General features: G+C 41.1%; 2 protein-coding genes and 1 long non-coding RNA gene across 3 annotated transcripts; 2 read left to right on the top strand and 1 right to left on the bottom strand.

The window, feature by feature from the left end:
- Window positions 1-854: 854 nt before the first annotated feature.
- LOC118403514 (zinc transporter ZIP1-like) lies at window positions 855-4,125 on the bottom strand. The gene is made up of 4 exons (XM_035802245.1): window positions 3,837-4,125; window positions 2,915-3,370; window positions 2,199-2,349; window positions 855-1,398 (listed from the first exon to the last, which is right to left on the bottom strand). Exons 1-4 carry the CDS (start codon window positions 4,078-4,080, stop codon window positions 1,245-1,247), a joined length of 1,005 nt encoding a protein of 334 aa, XP_035658138.1. The 5' UTR covers window positions 4,081-4,125; the 3' UTR covers window positions 855-1,244.
- Window positions 4,126-6,973: 2,848 nt separating this feature from the next.
- LOC118432711 lies at window positions 6,974-9,661 on the top strand. Its single transcript, XR_004833120.1, has 3 exons — window positions 6,974-7,149; window positions 7,798-7,859; window positions 9,606-9,661. It is a non-coding gene; the product is annotated as an uncharacterized LOC118432711 (long non-coding RNA).
- Window positions 9,662-10,362: 701 nt separating this feature from the next.
- Window positions 10,363-21,017, top strand: LOC118403513 (multiple epidermal growth factor-like domains protein 11). The gene is made up of 11 exons (XM_035802244.1): window positions 10,363-10,393; window positions 10,845-10,952; window positions 11,399-11,539; window positions 12,396-12,510; window positions 13,043-13,135; window positions 13,532-13,726; window positions 17,611-17,715; window positions 18,304-18,492; window positions 18,959-19,128; window positions 20,065-20,446; window positions 20,852-21,017. The coding sequence occupies exons 1-11, from the start codon at window positions 10,363-10,365 to the stop codon at window positions 21,015-21,017; spliced, it is 1,695 nt and encodes a 564-aa protein (XP_035658137.1).
- The last annotated feature ends 405 nt before the right edge of the window (window positions 21,018-21,422 follow it).

The raw sequence follows: 21,422 nt of genomic DNA, 5'->3' as shown, positions 1-21,422 counted from the left end.
AGATGCACCACCATCGACCAATCATGGACAGTCTCTTATCGCTATTATCGCCACGTTGGAGACACCCTAATAATTAGACCAAGGACCTTCTGTAAGATCTATATCATTATACAATTGAACTCACAACGTGTTTTCTTTTTCATTAAAAAAAATGATGAAATGCTAGTTGAAAATAATTCGGCGTACTTGGATTGGAACAGCAATTAGTTCTGGGTCTAAATTTTACAAAATAAACATGCTTTAAAACAGTCTATAATTAACCTTTATGTGACCCTTTCTCTGTTGACGCTTCCATTTTGACCTTTGATCCCCAAAATCGGCCTTAAGAACACTTTACGTCTCAAAAGTACCTCAGCATAATTATGGAGTAACGAAAGAACATAATTAAAGTTTAGTGTGAAGGATTGGTAAAAAAAGATAAATGGTTCTCTTAATTGAAGGTAGTTGAAATTCACGGTAGCCTGGTAGAAGGGAGCATTGTAGCTAGATAAAAAGAAAGATTCCTGTTGAATCTGAGCGCAGGATGAACGTAACGGTTACAGTTGTTTATTACCCTAGCCTGATGGTGGTTATATTATTCTAAAACAAGCTTAAGCCAGTGATGAGTATCAACATGTGTAGATATTGCATGCATATATGGTAATCATGACGACAGAAATATCAAATCTGTTTGATTAGTATATGGAAATGCTAGTATTGCCCAATGGAATGTGACAGACTGTCACAAAACGTCAGCAATCGTAGTTGTGAATAAGAACCTAGTTTATTTATTTATTTGGATTCTCCACACTGGAGGGTATGGCGGAACAGGTGTCAAAAGACACCTTTTCGAAGCCGCCATGGCATACTTTAAACTTAACAATGATACATCAAATCATAATATACATAAAATACAAGAACAGATATCATAATCAACGTAACGTTAGTTATCCAGTTATTTTCCAAAATGATCAAATCATTCACTGAAGGAAATATCAATTTTCATAATAATACATATAGCTGATGACCACAAGAGACAGTAGATATAGAAGACCAATGGATACTTTCAGCAGTATTAAGTAACAAATTGTTGCCTTCGCGCCTAGAAAGTTATGTTTTCGTTTGCACTTTGTGTGCTGTTCATTCAATTCACGATCATTCAAGATTGCCTGAATGAATTGTCTTGATATTTGATATGTTTTAAATACCTTCACCGGTATCATAAGTTCCGTGAAAAAAAATAATTGATGAACGCATGACCATATTTAGATGTTCAAAGGAGTATTGGTTGAACCGGAAGTATATTGTGAGGGTGATCCCTCATCACAACGTTCAAATGACTCATTCGTTTCCGGGTCAAGAAGCATCAGCCCACAGACGATAGCGTAGCCGGCTGTCACCAGGAAAACTTTAAGGATCCTGAAAAAAAAAATAAAATAAAATTCTCAAGGTGTAAAAGATGCATGCAGCAAGGGATGGAAGGAGGGGGTTTGGATACGGGGAATAAGTACATTCACCCTTTCGAGTGCGCATGTGCAGCTGCAGGAATTATGGGAAGTTTGTCAAAGTTGAAGGCCCCTAAGACATAAACAAAACACGTCTTGATCTGTTATGCAAATTGAAACGATGGACGAGAACTGTGAACAAGTTATTCTCATTTAGCATATTCAATGTCAACCTTTGTTACTTGTTGTAGTTCCCGTGGACTTTGACTGTTATTTGTTTTATGTTTATTGAGCAGAAGACTCACATAAGTAGATATGCTTTTTTGTCCTTTGCTCATGAAATACATGTGAATGAAATAAATAAAATAAAATAACAAGTTATGGGTCTTGACCTTTGACCCCATAATTCCCATCAATGCACGACCGCGGTACTGGGAATGGTGGACGTGCTTACAGTACGTTGTTTAATAGTTACAGAAAATATTGTTATTGCAAGCAGGTAGGAATGGTAACGGGTAAACACAAAACACAGAGCAGAGTTGTTCCATTTTTTAATAATTTTGACATGGCTTCTGTTTATGTGATTCCTCTTTACAACATACAAGTGGACAAAATATACCAGTCAGACAAATAATCAAAGAACACTGCATTAACTTGTGGCTTTAATGTTAATGATGTGTATTATTATCAACAAAATTAAAAAACGAGAGTCATGTCATTAGCTTTTGAAATGCCAGATTATAAAATATCTCGAAAGATATGACGCTGACGTACCTGTCGTTTTTCCCGTGCAGCTCACGTGACAGGATCTCTAAGAACGTGACGTACAGAAGTGTCCCTGTAGCCAGCCCCTGTAACACCCCACTTACCGCGGAACTGTGTGAACTCTCCGCACCGTTCTCAACCAATGTTCCGATTCCTATACCTGTATATGTACAGCGAAGGGATGATTATAGTTGTCTTAAGAATGCAATTGACAAATGATACGTGAGGTTGTGTGTGTGTGTGTGTGTGTGTGTGTGTGTGTGTGTATGTGCGTGTGTATGTATGTCTATCTGTGGATGTATGTATGTGTGTGTATGTTTATGTATGTGTGTGTGTGTGTGTGTGTGTGTTAATTTTGTTTTTTTATTTGACTGTTTTTGTGTGTATGTGTGTGTGTATGTGTGGGAGTACGGTGTGTGTGTATATGTGTGTGTGTGTGTGTGTGTGTGTATGTATGTATGTATGTGTGCGTGTGTGTGTGTATGTGTGTATATATGTGTGTCTGTGTATGTTTGTATATATCTTTGTGTATGTGTGTGTATATATAATATTGTGTGTATGTGCGTGTGCGTGTGTGTGAGACACTGTGTGTGTGTGTGTGTGTGTGTATCTGTGTGTGTATGTGTATATGTGTTACTGTATGTGTGTGTATTCAACTGTGATATCTAAGAAATATCTTTTCTATACATTATCCATTGTCCTTTCCTATGACATCACTTACTTACCTATAGGAGCGGTTATGGCAAACGCCAAGCACAGTCCTGCCACTGACTTTTTTCCAAGGTCACTCTGTACAAAGGTCAGCCCTAGCCCGAAAGCTAAGACGCACTTATGTAGAGCCACTGCCATCACCAACTCAAACACGTCCGTTACGTTCTGCTGCAGTCCCACCGCCATCCCTTCGAATATCGAATGCATCGAAACAGCAACAGCAAGAGTCCACGATCTTAGGTCGGTAGTTTTGCTGATTCTTTCACCACCAAGGAGTCCCAAGTTCTCAACTTCGTGAGAAAAGATGTCCAGTTCTACGTCTTCGTCTGTTGTCTCACAAGGAGGACTTGATGTTGTGGATTTATAACCTTCGCTGTACTTTGCGGTGCACTGTTCGACGGAAAGAATAAGGAGAAACCCGGCACCGATAGCGAACTGGGCCAGTGGGAAGCCTGGAAAGTTGACAAAACCTGCAACCGAAAAGAAATAATTACAGTATAAAATTATACATCGCATTATTTGTATAATCTTATGAGCATTATTGAAGAGTGGTTCTTTTGTTTTGTCTTTGAGATGGCATTGTATGTTGTATTGCGAGCTTTGGAACAGAATTAAGTTACGTCATGGAATGTTAAAAAAATAAGGATAAAATGCAATTTGAAGTGAATAAAAAAAGCTATTTTGAGAGCAAGCTTAACCAATACTGTAAAAAAGGAAATGTTCGCTGGGATATGATTTTGCGGTAGGAGGGGAGAAATTGACTGTTCGCGGTGGTGTAAGGTTCGCGGTTGAACTAACTATGCAAGATTTGGATTTTGTGGTAAACAGCTAGGTCCAAGTGAACAACGAGAACTTAAAACCACCGCGAACATTTCCTCATTTTACAGTAGTTTGTCCTCAGAAATTCACGAAACCTTTTTATCCTGGAGCACTCACCTGACACCACTGTCTGTAGTTGTTCCTCCACACTCGGCACTAGGTCTAGGAGACACGTTCCCAAGAAAACCCCTCCCGCAAGACAGTTTAATAAGCCTAGAGCCCTACCCGTTCTACGGTTCTGCAGTTCGCATTTCTTCCGCAAGGACCGCCGCGCTAACCAGATCGGCAGGCAAGATGCAACCAGTGTTAGTGGGAAAACAAGAAACAAGACAAGGAGTTTTACAAGAACAACATTTTCCATCGTGCTAGAGCTCTGTACATGAATACGTAAACAAGTTACCCTCCAAACTAACGACAAAGCAATGCCAGGTTCCCCCTGTCACGATATGTTTGAACAAACCAGGCTGGCCAGAGAACCTTTGTTCCCGGCCATATTATAAATAGCGTATGATGCTTAGTTCTTGAATGCATGTATAGAAATAATCAACGCACTCTGGTACCCTTGTATCCCTACCCTTTTAATGATTATTTATCAAACTTTTGAAAATTGAAACACAAGTTGTCGTTGAACAAAACGGCCAAGTTACGTGTATTCTTCAATGACTGAATGTAAAATACCTAGCTAATGTGCAATGCTAAACACACTGTTTTAATTTATAAGCTAAGGCCAAAGCAAGTAAATTTCATGGATGACATCGACGCGCTCATTAATTTTCTTCAAATTGAAAAAAATTATTTCCTCTCTGGAGACGGTCAGATAGACCAAAATAGGCAAACATGTTTTGTTATAGCCTATAATAATCATAATTATAGAAGTAATGCTAGGGAGGTAGCCATGACTATAGTTGCAGAAGTGACACTAGTTGGATAGTCGTAAACGTGCCACCAATATGGGAGCCATGAATGTAACGTTAGTTGCCAGCTTTGCAAGTGATGCCAGTCTACTACAATAGTGTCACTTTTACTACACTAGTTCACTTCTTTAATACAAGAATGAATGTCTTGTTAGTTGTGATGCCACGTTTTGTCACTTCAAATCTTGTTGCGACGTTTATAGTGTCTATTTTGAAAATTTAGCCATCTTGTTTTTTACCCATCTTGTTTTTTTCGCGCTATGTCATTATTTTTGCACTTTGCATAGTATGTCATCCACAATATTCGCTTGCTGTTGCCTAAGGTAAATACTTGGTGGGTTACTGTGAGTATGTACACTGTGATTACGTGTTAGCGCTGAGCACTGGATCAAAGGTCGCGAGTTCAAATCCCGAAAAAAACGACCAGACAGGTGATAGTATCAAAGGTTATTGTAATATGTAGAGGTGGGTACCGGTACGATGTACCTGTACAAAACCGGTTTTTCTCAGTGGACCGGTCCAGAAAAAACGGACCTGAAAAAATTCGATGGACCGGGTGTTGGACCGATTGGAAAATGAACAGACTATATTGACAGGCATTCAGACGTTTTGGGGCCTACCGGTCGAAGAAAATGACAAGAGCGAAGTAGAGTAGAGTCTATAGTAATTTCTGCCAACTTTTACAGTCAATTGTACAGAGTTTGTACAAATGCCAATACCGTAGAACCAATAGTGTAAATGACATGCTAGACCCAATATGTTGACTTATTCATACCTGCAGAAATCGATATATGTCTGCTTAGTTGTACTGTAAGTAGTTGTTATAGACGTTACGAAAGTCACTGTACTTTTGTAGTGTCAATAAAGGTTTCATTTGTAATGTGGAAACACTTTTAAAGGAAAACAGAACAATGATATGAGCCTTCTTTGAATATATCAAAAACTTTATCACTAGTTTAGAAAGGAGAACCATATCTATTTTTAAATTCACATACTCCAACCAATTCTTTTGTGGAGACATACTGTAGAACGGAAAGTATTCGCGGGGATTAAATTTCGCGGTTGGGAGGAAATGGAGTGTCTGTGATGGTTCTAGGTTCGTGGTTGAAACTACGATGCAAGTTTTACTGTAAGAGAGAAATATTCGCGGTTGTTTTGAATTTGACCACCGCAAACATTTCCTCTTTTACAGTAGTGACAGTTGGTTGACAGTCACGATGTTAGCCATGGAAGATGTTCTAAGAGATTGAGGGTCATCCACCTTTTCTGGACACGAACTATGGTCCAAGTTTTCCCGCCTACTCTTTAGTTCGCCGACAGGACAGTCTTCCTTCCCCCCACTTAGTACGCATATCGTTCTACTGCACACGGTCAGGGGAATGTCAATGGAAACCCCAAAAGGACCTTAGGGAAATACTTAACGATCTTTGTCTTTTTTATGATAGGTTTACGGATTGTGCAATCAATTTTTGTTAAGGAACTAGTAAAAACATCGTAGTCTTGTCTCATCATCACATGGCTAAATTAGGGAAGGGAGCCGAATGTGCCAGACAAGTTGTAATGCCCACCGTCTCTTCAATGATGCCTGACAAGACTAAAAGAGAAAACCAGCAAATTTCTGTGAAAGTTCCAACCTAACCCCAACCCCCCCAAAAAATCTGCATTGCTGTATTGTGCAAAGTAGGTGTGGGTACCGGTACGGGTTTTCTTGTTGGTCCGATCCAGAAAAAAACGACCTGAAAAAAATCAGTAAACCGGATGTTGGACCGATTCGAAAATGAACAAATTTTACCGGCTGGTATTCACGTGCTTGGGGGCTTACAGGTCTAGGAAAATAAGAAGAGCGAAGTAGAGGACAGTTGAATTTCTTCAGTTAGATTTTGACAAAAGCATTTAGCGTTGTTACCATGATGATATGATTTCAAAAGACCAATGGACATTGGATATTTTACCAAACAGAATCCTTTGTAGTGAAATGGACCTTTGTTTTGAGTACCATTCAGAAGTTATCACAGATTAAATTAGGTCCAGGTTCAGATCCGGACCTTGACCTGATCCCCTTGACCTGAATTTTCTGTACCAGTACCCACTCCAAATGCAAACCGCTCGTTAGAACAAAAGGGATAAGTACCAGATCACTGCACCCTCCAAGGTTTCCACTGGTGGGTGCAAGTTGGCAGCGCTAACAGTTTTCACAGCCCTTCTGATGGCCCGGCGATACTCTCATCAGACCGGAAACAGCCGTCGTTTCTTATAAGGAAGAGGACTAGGCAACTTCCGGTCGCCACGCCAAAAACTACTCTCTCCAAATCCATGCTGACAGAAACCCGAACCGTTTTCTCGGTCCTTACAAAGATTTTAAGCCAGAAATTTGTAGAAAGGATGGATTTTTTAGCGGTGTTTTTTCTCCTCGTCTTGGCTGTTTTGCCGTTTTCGTTCGGGCAGGGTCCAGAGCAACGTACACCGGAGTTGGCAACGAGAGGTCCAAACCTGTGTGAATACATCAACCCAGTGAGGTAATGTCTGCATTTTGTATCACACTTGTTTTCTCTTCCTTTTCTTTGTCCTGGAATAGTTTATCCTCCATCAATATTATCAGAAATAAACTATATTCATTTTCATTATTTCTAAGTTGATATATCTTATCATATTGTTTGATTTCTACATTTTAGAAGCGGTGAGCTGTTGTTTTGGTGAACAAAATAGATAATTTTAGGTCAAGGGTACTGTTGATCAACACGATGCATTAATAGATATTCATCTTCTGCCCACCATTTTTCTTCCTGTACAATATTGTGATCTAACTTGTGTCTTTCAGTGGAGTAGAAAAGTACATTATGCTTTGCTTTTTTTATGAAATGAAGTTTTTATGATCATTGAAGTGTACTTACTAGTCCTTCCAAAAGCTGTGATTGGATAGCATTTTCTTCGCCAAAAGATTCGCCTTGCATTAGTATTACTCTCCAATCAGACGTTCGTTTCCGACGTGTTTTAGGCGTTTTTGTTGGCCTTTCTACTTGCATTTTGTACCGTGAGAAAATTTACTGGACTTTCGCCTGCCGTGCAGATTGCTCACAAATGCTAACAGATAATTTTCATGTATTTTTTGTGCGAATGAATAAATAAACAAACAAACAAACAAATATAGTACGTTTTCCCTACAGTAACGATACAGAGTACCGGTGTTGTGACGAATGGCAACAGTACGGACACTTCTGCATCGTGGGTAAGTCACGGGAACTTTTATTTTCTTCTTGAGCGTTTTCATACTAAGTCAGAGCATTCATTCTGAACTGTTTTGTTTTAAGGCCAATTCTGGTTGAAAATATTGTCTATTAACATCACCGAGATATTGATAATTGTTATGAGGTTTCCCCTATTTTTCATTGACCGTTCTTCTAACCTCCTTTGCAGACTTCTAGGAGCGTTGATAAGAGAACCTTAAGGTGGGGTCACACATGCGTATATATTCAAGTCCGTTTGAGGTGCGTATGAAGCTCTTAGTCTCTTCCAGGCTCCACAGGTCGCCGGAAAAATAGTACAAATTGGACAAATATAGATACATAACATGCAAGATGAGTTAGCTGACGAAGAAGTATGGTTAGCTACCCAGCTAACTCGTCTGACATGTTAACTGTTTACGTTTGTCCAATTTCTATTATTTTTCCAACGACCCGTGGAGCCTGGTGGAGGCAAATACTCCATGCGCGCCTCATACGGGCTTAGATATATACGCACTTGTGACCCACCTTTAAGCTAATGTTGAAAATCACGTATGAGCGCCGGAAGACTGTAAAGGAGGCTATTTTTTAGACAGATTTGTATATATCTTTAGATGCCACAACGCCCATAATGCAAAGACAGGCAAATATATCAAAGACTGCTTTTCTATTAGAAAGAGTAATGAAACTCATGCTTAGCCCAACTCGATTGTAACACTATATCAAAGACTTGTGTTAGCCCTTCTTGTTATGTCTTATTCTATACACCTATTTTGTACTTTGTGTAACAGTCGTTGCCATACTTTGTACCATGTACAAATGTCAAGCAATAAAGTTCGTGTTTAATCTTTTTCTTGTCGTTAATCGGCAAGGATTTGGTTACGACGTGTTGACCATATGTGACATATCAGGGTTCGAAATACACATACTTAACTTGCAATTTGCATGTAATTTTTGAGATTTGCACGTGAAAATATTCTGAACTTGCAATCTTGCATGTTGAAAATGCCTGTGCCTTTGTTTGTCTGACAGGGATCCTCATCGGTCGTCAGCAGGTGTTATAAATAATCAAATTTGGTTTTGCTACAAACTTACATGCTGATTATGTGGATATCATTCCAAAATTTGAAGTTCTGTCTATATTTTCATGTGCCAATTTCAGTCTGTCAAAGTGACAGAATGGGCAAAATTCTTATCCATCCTGAGCAGCAACATTCTGCCAAAGAACGGAATGATGGATGCCGGCTAGAACATTGCAGTATAGACTAGTTGTATTTTGCATGTGAATTTTTCAAATTGCACGTAAAATTTTGCCAACTTGCAATTTTGCATGTAGCAAAAAAAAAGTATTTCGATCCCTGCATATTGAGATAACATCTATCTAGTGTGATACTACATCTTAGCACGCTGTATAACCACTTATTACGCTTCTGACGTACATTTGTAGCAAATCTGTGTCACATGGGACAAACCTGTATCACCTCTATGTGACTGTGTGTATATGTATCTATTGCAGTATACGTACGTTGTATGACTTTCACAGGTGCCTGTTACTCGACAGTGGCGACCCTATGTCACACCGTGGGACAAGTCTGCGTCACCACTAACCATAGCGACTGTTATATGTGTTATATTTAACCGTTACAGTCGCCTGTGACTCGTCACTAGCGACCCTATGTCACACCGTGGGACAAGTCTGCGTCACCACGAACCATACCGACTGTTACAGGTGTTATATTCAACCGTTACAGGCGCCTGTGACTCGTCAGTAGCGACCCTATGTCACACCGTAGGACAAGTCTGCGTCATCACTAACCATAACGACTGTTACAGGTGTTATATTTAACCGTTGCAGGCGCCTGTGACTCGTCAGTAGCGACCCTATGTTACACCGCGGGACAAGTCTGTGTCACCACTAACCGATGCGACTGATTTATATAACCGTTACAGGCGCCTGTGACTCGTCAGTGGTGACCCTATATCACATCGTAGGACAAGTCTGCGTCACCACTAACCATACCGACTGTTACAGGTGTTTTAATTAACCGTTACAGGCGCCTGTGACTCGTCAGTAGCGACCCTATGTCACACAGTGGGACAGGTCTGTGTCACCACTAACCAATGTGACTGTTACAGGTGTTTCATTTAACAGTTACAGGCGCCTGTGACTCGTCAGTAGCGACCCTATGTCACATCATGGGACAAGCCTGTGTCACCACTAACCAATGTGACTGTTACAGGTGTTTCATTTAACAGTTACAGGCGCCTGTGACTCGTCAGTAGCGACCCTATGTCACATCATGGGACAAGCCTGTGTCACCACTAACCAATGTGACTGTTACAGGTGTTTCATTTAACTGTTACAGGCGCCTGTGACTCGTCAGTAGCGACCCTATGTCACATCATGGGACAAGCCTGTGTCACAACTAACCAATGTGACTGTTACAGGTGTTTCATTTAACCGTTACAGGCGCCTGTGACTCGTCAGTAGCGACCCTATGTCACATCATGGGACAAGCCTGTGTCACCACTAACCAATGTGACTGTTACATTTGTTTCATTTAACCGTTACAGGCGCCTGTCACTCGTCAGTAGCGACCCTATATCACATCGTAGGACAAGCCTGTGTCACCACTAACCAATGTGACTGTTACAGGTGTTTCATTTAACCGTTACAGGCGCCTGTGACTCGTCAGTAGCGACCCTATATCACATCGTAGGACAAGCCTGTGTCACCACTAACCAATGCGACTGTTACAGGTGTTTCATTTAACCGTTACAGGCGCCTGTGACTCGTCAGTAGCGACCCTATGTCACATCATGGGACAAGCCTGTGTCATCACTAACCAATGTGACTGTTACAGGTGTTTCATTTAACCGTTACAGGCGCCTGTGACTCGTCAGTAGCGACTCTATGTCACACCGTGGGACAAGTCTGCGTCACCACTAACCATATCGACTGTTACAGGTGTTATATTTAACCGTTACAGGTGCCTGTGACTCGTCAGTAGCGACCCTATGTCACACAGTGGGACAGGTCTGTGTCACCACTAACCAATGCGGCTGCATGCACGGATGGAGCCAGAGGGTGCAATGCCGTGAGTTTTTGGCGGTGCCTCTAAGGCGGAGCCTCTATGTCACTTTCAACTAGAAACAAGGATCGCCATCAGCATACCAAGATGCAAAAAATTCATGAAACCTAGCAATATCTACATTACTTTGTGTTATTTGTATGATCATTCGCCATACTTTTACAGGGTTCGGGGTTATATTTTATATAGGAATAGTCTCTATGTGCTACTTGATTGTCCGTTTGCGTTTTAGAAGAAGTACGTTGTGCATTATAGTAGAAGCCAGTTTATTGCAGAACGGCTTACCGCACACTTCTTCCGTTAATTGCACTGAATGCTCAAACCCCGTGATGGTGCGGTACAGCTGGATAACTTCGCTTTGTTGCACCACACGAAATTTGCTGGCAAAAATGGTATGTGCAACTAAACTGCTTCTACTGTACTTGTAAAAAAAAACTCCTATGCATTTACAGCCTGCCCCAAGGGCCGGTTCGGACCTAACTGCCTGTACGAGTGCCTGTGTGAGCACGGGGACTGCAGCCCTTCGGACGGACAGTGCACCTGTGAGGCCGGCTGGAAGGGGCTGCTATGTGACATCCCTTTATGTCCCTTAGGTAAAACAGGTTTTCTTTTTCACCATCGTAGCTTCCTACATCATTAACCAATACTTCACCCTTGCCATATGATATTGTACAGGTTTAATAATGATGTCGGTACATTTTGTACCACTGTAGATTGTACATTAAAGAGATAAACTGGGTGTATTGACTTGTACAAAATTGTGTAGAAGCTAACACACTGGTAACAGTTACTGTTTTTGAGGCAATGCACAAAAGACACCTCCCTACCTATCGCAAATGTTCTTGTGGATCCTCGCCTCACCTAGTCCCATCCTCAACAGGAGGGTCGGGGACTATGGTTGTCTCCAGCACAAGTCTTCTCCATACATCCCTTCTCTTAGCCTTCTGTGTACAGACAGACAGCTAGGGGACTGCCTGTCCAGTCCCTTATGTCGTCACCCCTTCTCCTGCATGTCCTCCCTCTGCTTCTGGTACCGTTGATCTTTCCCTGCAGTATGTGTGTCAAAATGTTCTGGGCCCTAGTGAGGTGGCCAAAATACTGCAGCTTCCTCCTTTTCACCAGATTTAGGAATGTTCGTTTTATTCCCAGTTCAGCTAGCACTGAGTTGTTGGTGCGTTGTTCTGTCCAGCTGACCCTGAGCAGTTTCCTGTAGCACTTCATTTCAAAGGATTTTGAACAATTTTTGTGTTGTAATTATGGTTATGGGGGACAGAGACGTTTGGAAGGAGAGAGTGGACCTGATCCGGGCAAGTAGCCCGCGACGATGACATTGAATTAACAGTTCAACCAGTTCAGAAATGACTTCTACCAACACAGATGAACTTTCAAGTTAAAATTGATAGCATTCTTGTTTTGTTTTGTCGTTTTGCTTTCTTTTACATTGTGTAGGCTATTTTGGGCCCGAGTGCAAAGTCCGTTGCCCTGGCAACTGCAAGTCATGTCACGCCGTGACGGGTACCTGTCAATCATGTTACGCAGGTTTCTATGGAGACAACTGTTTGAGGTAAGAGAGAATGATTTTTTATCACATTTTAATCTTTGCATAACCTTTCAGCTAATGATAAATTTCTTGTTTTTGTTAGGTGCCCTTTGACACGATATGTTGTTTAAATATTTTTAAAGCTGATATGAAGCTGCGGCATGTTGGCGGCGTCCCTGCGTCCGATCGATCGGAGAGAGCGATCAAAAAAATTCCATACATTTCATAGACGATTTGTGTATTTTGTTGTCTTTTCAGTCACACTTGTACGTTTTGTATCTGGTATTCTCATAAGTCAAGGGTAACACACGTTCAGTGTAGTTCACACCGTCACTGCCAACCAGCAGCTTCGGTGAGCCATGATAACCACATTAGGTTTAGGTCCCAAACGAAAAATGAAAGTGTTAACCAAGGAATATACCTTAGACTAATTTTGTCTTCGTTCTGCGTGTTTTGTTGCCTTTTATATAATATTTTTCGTTTCTGAAAGCTAACATGTCAGTTCCCGGGTTGGGATTTGGGACCTAAGCCTTATATTTCTACTTGTGTTCCGCAGACAGTGCGGCAACTGTGAGACGTGTAACATGGAGACCGGCGTGTGTGAGGAGACGTGTCAGGAGGGCTGGATGGGAGAGAACTGCGACAAGAGGTTCGAATTATTGCTTTTGTTCGGAATTTCCTATCTCTTGTCATTCAAATATAATACAGGAATATATATATATATATGTAAAATGTAGAAATATGAAACATGTATCATGTGAAATGGCGTTCTATTGAAATCAGAGCCCATAGCTTAGAATGTAAATCATACAAAAAAGTGATGTCAGAACTGGGCAAAACGTGCCAGAAAGTCTGTATCGCCCTCCGTCACGGTCAGGAAAATTTCCCTAAACTCTACCAGAATAGTTGAGTAGCCCAACGGCTAAGGAACAGAGATAGGAGCCTCACAATGCACCTCGTGGTATGTAAAGGACTATTAGGAAATAAGTTAATATTTTGTGATAAGGAGATATAATAATAAAGAATAAAAAGCTCATTTCGCCAGGTGCGCTCGTGGGACGTACGGACGGAACTGTAAGATGATTTGTCCGGAGAACTGCCCGTACACGTGTAACCGGGTCAGCGGCAAGTGTCGGCAGTGTGTGCCGGGCTTCTTCGGGCAGGCCTGCGAGAACCGCTGTCCGAGAGGCTGCAAAACCTGCACAATCCAGCAGGGGGTGTGCTTGGACTGCAGACCAGGGTAAGGCCACATTGTCTTGAATTTATCGATTACATACGTGCACGCATTGATTTTCACCTGTGGCCCCTGGTCAATTAACATGTTATGCCTGCCAGAATATCTGCTCTTCAGGATAACGGGTCACATGGACAGGGCTCTTGTTCCTGTCTTTAAACAAGAATTGCTATAAAAACATTGAAATGGTGACGATTTAACATTTTAGTCAGTGTGTGCTGATGTACATATTAAAGATTGCTATCTTTGTGTTAATGTCATTGTTATTCACTGCACTACTATATCATTATATTTCAGCCATACCATAGGTATGGTGAAATATATTGTATTCGTAATGTTTCTTTCTTTCTTTCTCCTGTCAAATCTTCAGAACACGGTATCTCCGTTGTTCCTCAACCGAATGACTTGAAATTTGGCACAAGGGTAGAGTGGGCCAATACCCTCGGACGTTTTTTTCATTTTTTTCCATATCTGTCTCTTAAATGATTTTATTAAGGTTTTTTGGTCATCTTAAGACCAAAACTGTATATTTGGGCCCCCTGTACCCTGGTATTATAACCGAATGAGCTGAAATTTGGCACAGATGTGCCTTGATAAGTCCCCCATATAGATTCAATATCAGTTTTGGTGTACAGTACAACAAAATGCTTATTTTTGCGATTTTTTGACCAATTTTTGACCAAAAAAGGACACTTTTGGCCCCTGTACCCTGGTATTACAACCAAATGAGCTGAAATTTGACACAGATGTGCCTTGATAATGCCCCCATATAAATTTAAGAAAACTTTTGGTGTACAGTACAACAAAATGCTTATTTTTGCGATTTTTTGACCAATTTTTGACCAAAAAAGGACACTTTTGGCTCCTGTACCTTGGTATTGCAACCGAATGAGCTGAAATTTGACACAGATGTGCCTTGATAATCCCTTCATATAAATTCAATAACACTTTTGGTGTACAATGCAACAAAATGCTTATTTTTGCGATTTTTGGCCAATTTTTGACCAAAAAAGGACACTTTTGGCTCCTGTACCCTGGTATTACAATTAAATGACCTGAAATTTGGTATAGATAGGCATTAGATACTTGGTAACAAGATTCAAGTAAAATTTTTGACATAAGCAACTTTAAAATGATTAATTTTGGCACTTTTCTGAGGGGAAATTTGTTTTCTTTTGGCCTCCTGACGTGACCTTCCGTGACCCCGCACAGAGCCACACCTGTGCGCGTCAGCCGGAGAGTTAATTGAATCAAAGACCTAGCCAATCAGCGAAGAGGAGGCCAAAGGCTAATTAATATTCATAAGCGGGGCCTCATGATCCCGTATATAGCAGTGTTCCCGCCAGGGGGAGCAAAGCCCGCCTAAGGCTCTCGCATTTTAGACTATTCAGAAGGCTTTATATTGTATCAGTTCTTAGGGGCATATCTATGATAATCGCAGCAGTCACTTAACTTCTCTTCAGGAGTTTAGCGTAACACTGTTTCAGGTCAAACCGTCAAAGGCAACTAAAAACAAACTTTAACGTTACTGAGTTCAACAGTACTTATAACTTGTTATCCGAAGTTGAAACGCTAGCGATGGTATTTTCGCTGCGCTGTTAGCTCCGTGCGACTGTTGTTGACGGTCTTATAACGGTATAATTTGCACCCCTGTACCCTGGTATGAGTAACATTTGGTATAGATAGGCATAATATAGTTGGTAAAATGATCCAAGTAAAATGTTTGGCATAAAGTACTGTAAAAGGCTTAATTACAGCACTTTTTTTTAGGGGAAATTGGTTTTCTTTCGTTCTCCATGCCGTGACCTTTCGGACGTTCACCCCACAGAGCCGACATCTGCACCTGCGTCTAGCCGGCAGGAAGAGTTAATTCAATTAATGGTTCAGCCAATCAGCGAAGAGGAAAGCGAAGGCTAATTAATATTCATAAGCGGGACCACACAATACGTTAACTTGAAGACTCAGGCCGTACAGACTTCTCGCCAGGATTTTTTCAAAGCGTCGGACAGGGGTCCGGGGGCCGCCGAATGTCCCTGGCGGGGTCCAGGGGCAGGGCCACTGTGGGGGGGACCCAGGTGGGCGAAGCCCCCCCGGAAGCTCTTGCATTTTAGGCTATTGAGAAGGCTTCTTTTATCGGTTTTTTTAGGGCCATATCTACGATAATCGTAGCAGTCACTTACTTCTCTTCAGCAGTTTGACTTTAAAATATTTCGGGTCAAAGCTTCAAAGACAACTAAAACCTCATAAACAACAAACTTAGCTCAACAGTATACAAAAATATTGTACGGGTTGCCATCCTTAGTTGAAGCGCTTATTTATAGCGCTAGTATCTTCGCTGCGCCGTTAGCCGCCGTGCGACTTTTGTTGACGGTCTGATATCCCTACGTCGCCGCCTCGCTGATATTCCCACGGACATGTTTCAAAAAAAATACCCAGCAAAAAACGCTGTTCTGCGTCAAATTCTATTCTATAAAACTCAGTGTTACAGTCTAAATATTTTGTAGAAGCACCGCTGTAGGAAAGAAGGTCCAAGCAATGTAAAACATCACGTAGCATGAAGTTCGCTGTCAACTGGCACACAGCACATGACTGTTTGAAACTCTAAGTCTAATCAACAGCCGTGTTTGATTGATAGCCGGCGGTCCTATGATGAAGTCGGCGAAAGGTGCGTTAGTTAGAAAATCTGCGTTTAGTTTTGATACGTAATTATAAGTTAGACAGTGGCGAGAATGATTATTTTCTCATCAATATTTCTCTTCAGAATTATTTGAACTTAATTGTACATCTAAACAATTGGCTTACCTGTGCAATGTTTATATGATTAATGATCAGTGTACTGAAATCATGTGTAAAATATGGCTCCTAGTCAATAGATCAGCATTTTCTCTATAGTGACCACCTGTCTATAGTGGCCACATTTCCTAGTGCTGTTGTTGTTTGGCATAAACTTTGAACATTTAAATTGTAAGTAACTTTAAACTGCCAGAGTTTCAGCCCAATAAAACACTCTCAGCGCCAGGGTATGAACAGACTGACCAGACAGACGAAAATAAATCCTCGAACAAGGTTCAATCGTATCTTCCGGGTCTGGCAGGAAGTTGTTAAACTAAAATAAGAATAGGCTCGATGGTTGATTGCATACAAAGTAAAACAGTTTAACAGTTTTACAGCTTGAAGAAAACAAACGCTCCTACAGTACCTGCACCTGCTTGATAATTATTAAATCGTATGCCCTACTTGAATAAAAAAAGTTCATTGCAATAATAAATGTACCCACATCACAAGGAGCTTATACTTTTTTAAACTTACACCTAGTTATCGTACTGAAAATTGTTAATGACATTACATGAAGTCATTCAACAATTTTCAGCCATGATGAAAATTTTCTGAATGGAAGGTGTGATTATTGTCATTTTCTGAAAAATAGAAGCAAGCTCTGTTTTTACCTGGAGTCAATTCACAATACCAGTCCACTTTGGGGGATAATGTACTGTTAAGAGGATGTTCCATTTTTGCGCAGGGGTGATTTGGAACAGTCCAATGTTGCGTGGGAAGGGGTATGGCTGAAATATGCTGTATTTGCTCTTAAGCAAATGTCGGCCCTTCTAGTTGTGTTAAAAAAGCTATCGCATAAACTAGAAAGACAATATCTGAGTACAAAAACAGAATCTGTACATGTTCCTCTTTTTCTATGTCTCTACCACCACTACTATTACTACTACTACTGCTTCTACTACTGCTGCTGCTGCTGCTGTTACTACTACTACTACTACTACTACTACTACTACATGTACTATTGCTAGTACGGCTAATACTGTTGCTTCTGTTCACCAAGATACCCACAGGATGGTATTGTCTTCGCACATTGACAGTATTGTTTTTGAAAACAGGTTTGAGCTATACCAGGGAAGCTGTGAAGAATGTCCGGCGGGAACTTACGAGAAGGACTGTTCCGAGCGCTGTCCGGAGAACTGTAAAGGGAAGCGGTGTAACAGGTTTGTTTGTTTTGTGTTTATTTGTTTTTTGTTTGTTTTTTGTTTCATTCCGCACATGGCAAATTGCAGGTGGTTTAATGATGGCCATAAGAGATAAAGAGTATTGTGTTTCCGGTAACGGTCGTAAAACGATCAGTAGGCAGGGATTGAATTTTTCCCTCCTTTTTCTTTTTCTATAGATTTTGGGCGAAGTTATCCAAGAAATACAGCTGTGAACCTGGAACTCATAGGAAAACTGTTATTTTTACCACCGTATTTTGATTATATATTATACAGAGTACATTGCACCAGTTGTATGAACGAAGAAGTACAATGTTTACTACATGTACTTTCATAAACGTATTGATCTGTTAAAAGAATATGAAATACAGGAGTCTGTAAGACTTTTTGCCAGATTCGGTCGACCGGGTACCCGGAAATACAACATTTGTTCTGGGCTGGTTGCTGAGCATTACGGAAATTAGAAATGCTATTATGGCTTATCACCTGCGATGTGTTATTTCGACTCTAATATCTATCATAAAAGTAACGATAAAAGAACAAACGTTGCTTACAAATTGGCGAATAAACATATTTTCAACACCACAGATTTACAGGCAGCTGCAGTTCCTGCCAGAGGGGCTGGAGGGGGCGATTCTGCAACGAGACGGACGAGAACGTCAGTCCGGAGCTAACAACCCCGGGAACGAGACTTCCTTGCCTTGAGTGTCGTAATGGAGCGTGGTGTGACGTCAGCAAAGGGCTATGTGCCTGTGTACCTGGGTACTTTGGCAAAAGGTGAGATTTTCGTCGGAAATTGCACATGAAAATAAGCGGACAAGGAACATGTATGGGAATCTACTTTTGAAAGAAGAAAATGTATTTTTAGCAATTGGTAAGCCTTAAATTATTTCGCAGAGCACAGAATACATCTTGGACTCAACATGCTACTTGAGTCTCTTGCGGCTATCGCAGGAGCTGACTCACTGGAGCCATTGCAGAAGTTTAACTTTTACGGACACTTTAACTAGAACCTCCGCTATCAAATTTGAGAATTTAGAACGAACAATGTTAGATAGGGCTCTATGGAGTGAAATATGTATTAGCCTGGTCCAGACTTCAGGACGATAATGCATGTATGAATTTATTTCTATATCAGTGTTGGTGACTATTCTAATGATTAAGAAGCTGTTGATGTTAAAGAATTATTCACATACATGTACAACAGATATGACAATGCTCAGATTCCCTTTGTCTACTGTAGCTGTGAACACATCTGTCCGGTCGGTCGCTACGGTCCAAAGTGCGCCAGGCGATGTAGGGGGTGTCGGTTCTGTGATCACGTGACCGGAAGATGTGAAACACGGCCGCCATCACGAGTAACAACATCACCGTCCTCAACTGACAACCCTGGTGCAACTCCAAGACCAAAAGGTAAACTCATAATTTCTAGCGCTTTTTTTGTGACGATAATCAATCCTTGTTCAACAACAGAACATCAAAATACTTCCTACTGAACAACAGTTCATATAAGAACGGTTTTTACATTACAACTACAAAGCCCGCTGCATTACCGTAGAAACCCACTAGGTAAAACACTTTTTTAATTTGGCCTTTTTTTCACAGCCGCTGCACATCTATGAAATATCGCGAAGATACTGAGTCACAGATCATTGGTTAATGTTAAAAGCTATTGTTTTAATTCTGTGCTCTTTCCTGGCCTTGCCTAAGCGACTTGATGGGACGACTCTACGAGCTTGCCGTTTTAGTACATGATGTAAAATGTTTATTGTTTGTTCATTTTTATTTTTATTTCACCAGGGTTACATATCGCCGATTTAGGCGTTTTTCAAAGTTCCCTGGGGGGCAACCCTGTACATACATGCAACATAAAAGCAATCGATACGACATCAAATAACATAAATGGTAACATAGCGAGAACTAACAAAAACTAACACAACTTAGCTTACAAATGGTAAAGTGAAATTATACAACGTAACATAATATAACTCGAAATCATAATCAAAATGAGATAAATGGAAATAAATGGAGATTTGCATACCAATATGAACAAAACAAGAGAGGACATAATAGTTACGTTTTAGACCATGTGGTATTCTGTTTTGTATAAGGATTTGAAAGTGGATATGGATGCTGCTGCTCTTAAGTGTGGAGGTAGCGAGTTCCACAGGGATGCGCCGGAGAACGAGAGAGACTTTTTCTTGTATTGTAAACGACTGTTTTAGGTAGTTGAAGTCCGCCCCCCCCCCCCCTGTGTACTGAGCCGGGTGTGGTGTGAGTGTGTTTCAGCAGATGTAGTGAAGAGATTTGTCGAGTGTAGGTGTGAAATATTGTCTGCTTGTCCACTAGGACTTTCATCTACGACACCTCTAAGCCGAGCAACACCAGCCGCAACGGTGAAAATGGCAGAATCCGGTGAATCTGACGACACGTCAGGGTCCTCTGACAAAAAATCCCAATCATCTGGCGAAACATCCGGGTCCTCTGGTGAAACATCCGGGTCCTCTGGTGAAACATCCGGGTCCTCTGGTGAAACATCCGGGACATCTGGCGAAACATCCGGGTCCGCGAACATCGCGCCTGACGGGACAGTCCAACCCAAGACGAAGGATGACGTCAACATGCTAATGATCGCTGTCATTGGTGTGGGAGTGGCAGCCATCTTGGCTTTACTGGTTGCCATGGTGATTTGCTTCCTCCATGTCAGGCGGAAAAGAAAACGTGAAAATGAGTGAGTCTTCTCTCCTCTCCTTTGTCAACCAATTTTTCCGTGTGCCAGGTCTAAACGATTGTTTATGACTATTAGTAAGTAAATCAATGCTAACGCTTAAAGAACGGGCCATCACAATGCCATACAATTGATTAGAAATAAATTCTTAGAGAATCATCATTAGATGATTAAATGATTTTGCGTCATTTTCTTCGGCACTTTTTTGAGAAAAAAAGGTCTAACAATGACTTATAGAAAGAAAGCTAAGTTTGTTCAGCTGTTGGTAACGTTTTTCTTAAAAAGCAACATATTTACATAAGACTTAAAGGTATGACAGACACCTTATCTTTAGGAATAGATGAGTTCAAGTGTTATAATCGTCAGTCGATAGCACTGTCCAAAACTGACATCATCACTTCCCTACAGAAGTAACATGGAGATGAACGCGCGGCGGAACCACCAATGGGAGCGAGTGGGCGTGGCCCAGCCGTACATCGTCCTCAAACTCCCGCCACCTCCTCCGGAAGACGAGTATCACGACACTCCTACCAACTCAGACAACGACAAAATGGTTAGTATGTTAACGATGTGAGGTTTTCTGGCCTCAATACATGGTGTTTGGCCCAGAACCAAGAATCCTGTCATGCTACCGATCATGTGCCCTTGGAAAGGCATTCTACACGACTTTTTTCATAAAATGGGTACCTGACTTTGTTTGTGGTTTGGTTGTGGGGGTAAATGGCGATGGGGGATAGGGATGGGCTCCACCTTCCACGCGCCCTAGATACATTTATTATTAGATCCTACTACCCCTATGGTCTTACAAAGGCCATGGGACTACTTTTCCCTATGCTAACGATCTTATGCAAAACAAACCAACTTTTACATCTTGTAAATCTCCGGTTACGCTATCTTCCACCTCTCATCCTGTCACTCTACAATATTGAAATAACTGAGGACACACGTCAAGACAAATGAACATCAAATAATACTTTTC

The sequence above is a fragment of the Branchiostoma floridae genome, chromosome 16, assembly GCF_000003815.2.
Source record: "Branchiostoma floridae strain S238N-H82 chromosome 16, Bfl_VNyyK, whole genome shotgun sequence".
NCBI lineage: Eukaryota > Metazoa > Chordata > Leptocardii > Amphioxiformes > Branchiostomatidae > Branchiostoma > Branchiostoma floridae.
This window is presented reverse-complemented; position numbering and strand designations above follow the sequence as displayed.

Coding starts and splice junctions, on each gene's coding strand:
- LOC118403514 (XM_035802245.1), bottom strand. CDS start 4,080: ATGGAAAATGTTGTTCTTGTAAAACTCCTTGTCTTGTTTCTTGTTTTC. Junction 3,371..3,836: donor ACTACAGACAGTGGTGTCAG/GTGAGTGCTCCA, acceptor TTTCGGTTGCAG/GTTTTGTCAACTTTCCAGGC. Junction 1,399..2,198: donor CTGCACGGGAAAAACGACAG/GTACGTCAGCGT, acceptor TTTTTTTTTCAG/GATCCTTAAAGTTTTCCTGG.
- LOC118403513 (XM_035802244.1), top strand. CDS start 10,363: ATGGGACAAGCCTGTGTCACCACTAACCAAT. Junction 11,540..12,395: donor CATCCCTTTATGTCCCTTAG/GTAAAACAGGTT, acceptor TACATTGTGTAG/GCTATTTTGGGCCCGAGTGC. Junction 12,511..13,042: donor TATGGAGACAACTGTTTGAG/GTAAGAGAGAAT, acceptor TGTGTTCCGCAG/ACAGTGCGGCAACTGTGAGA.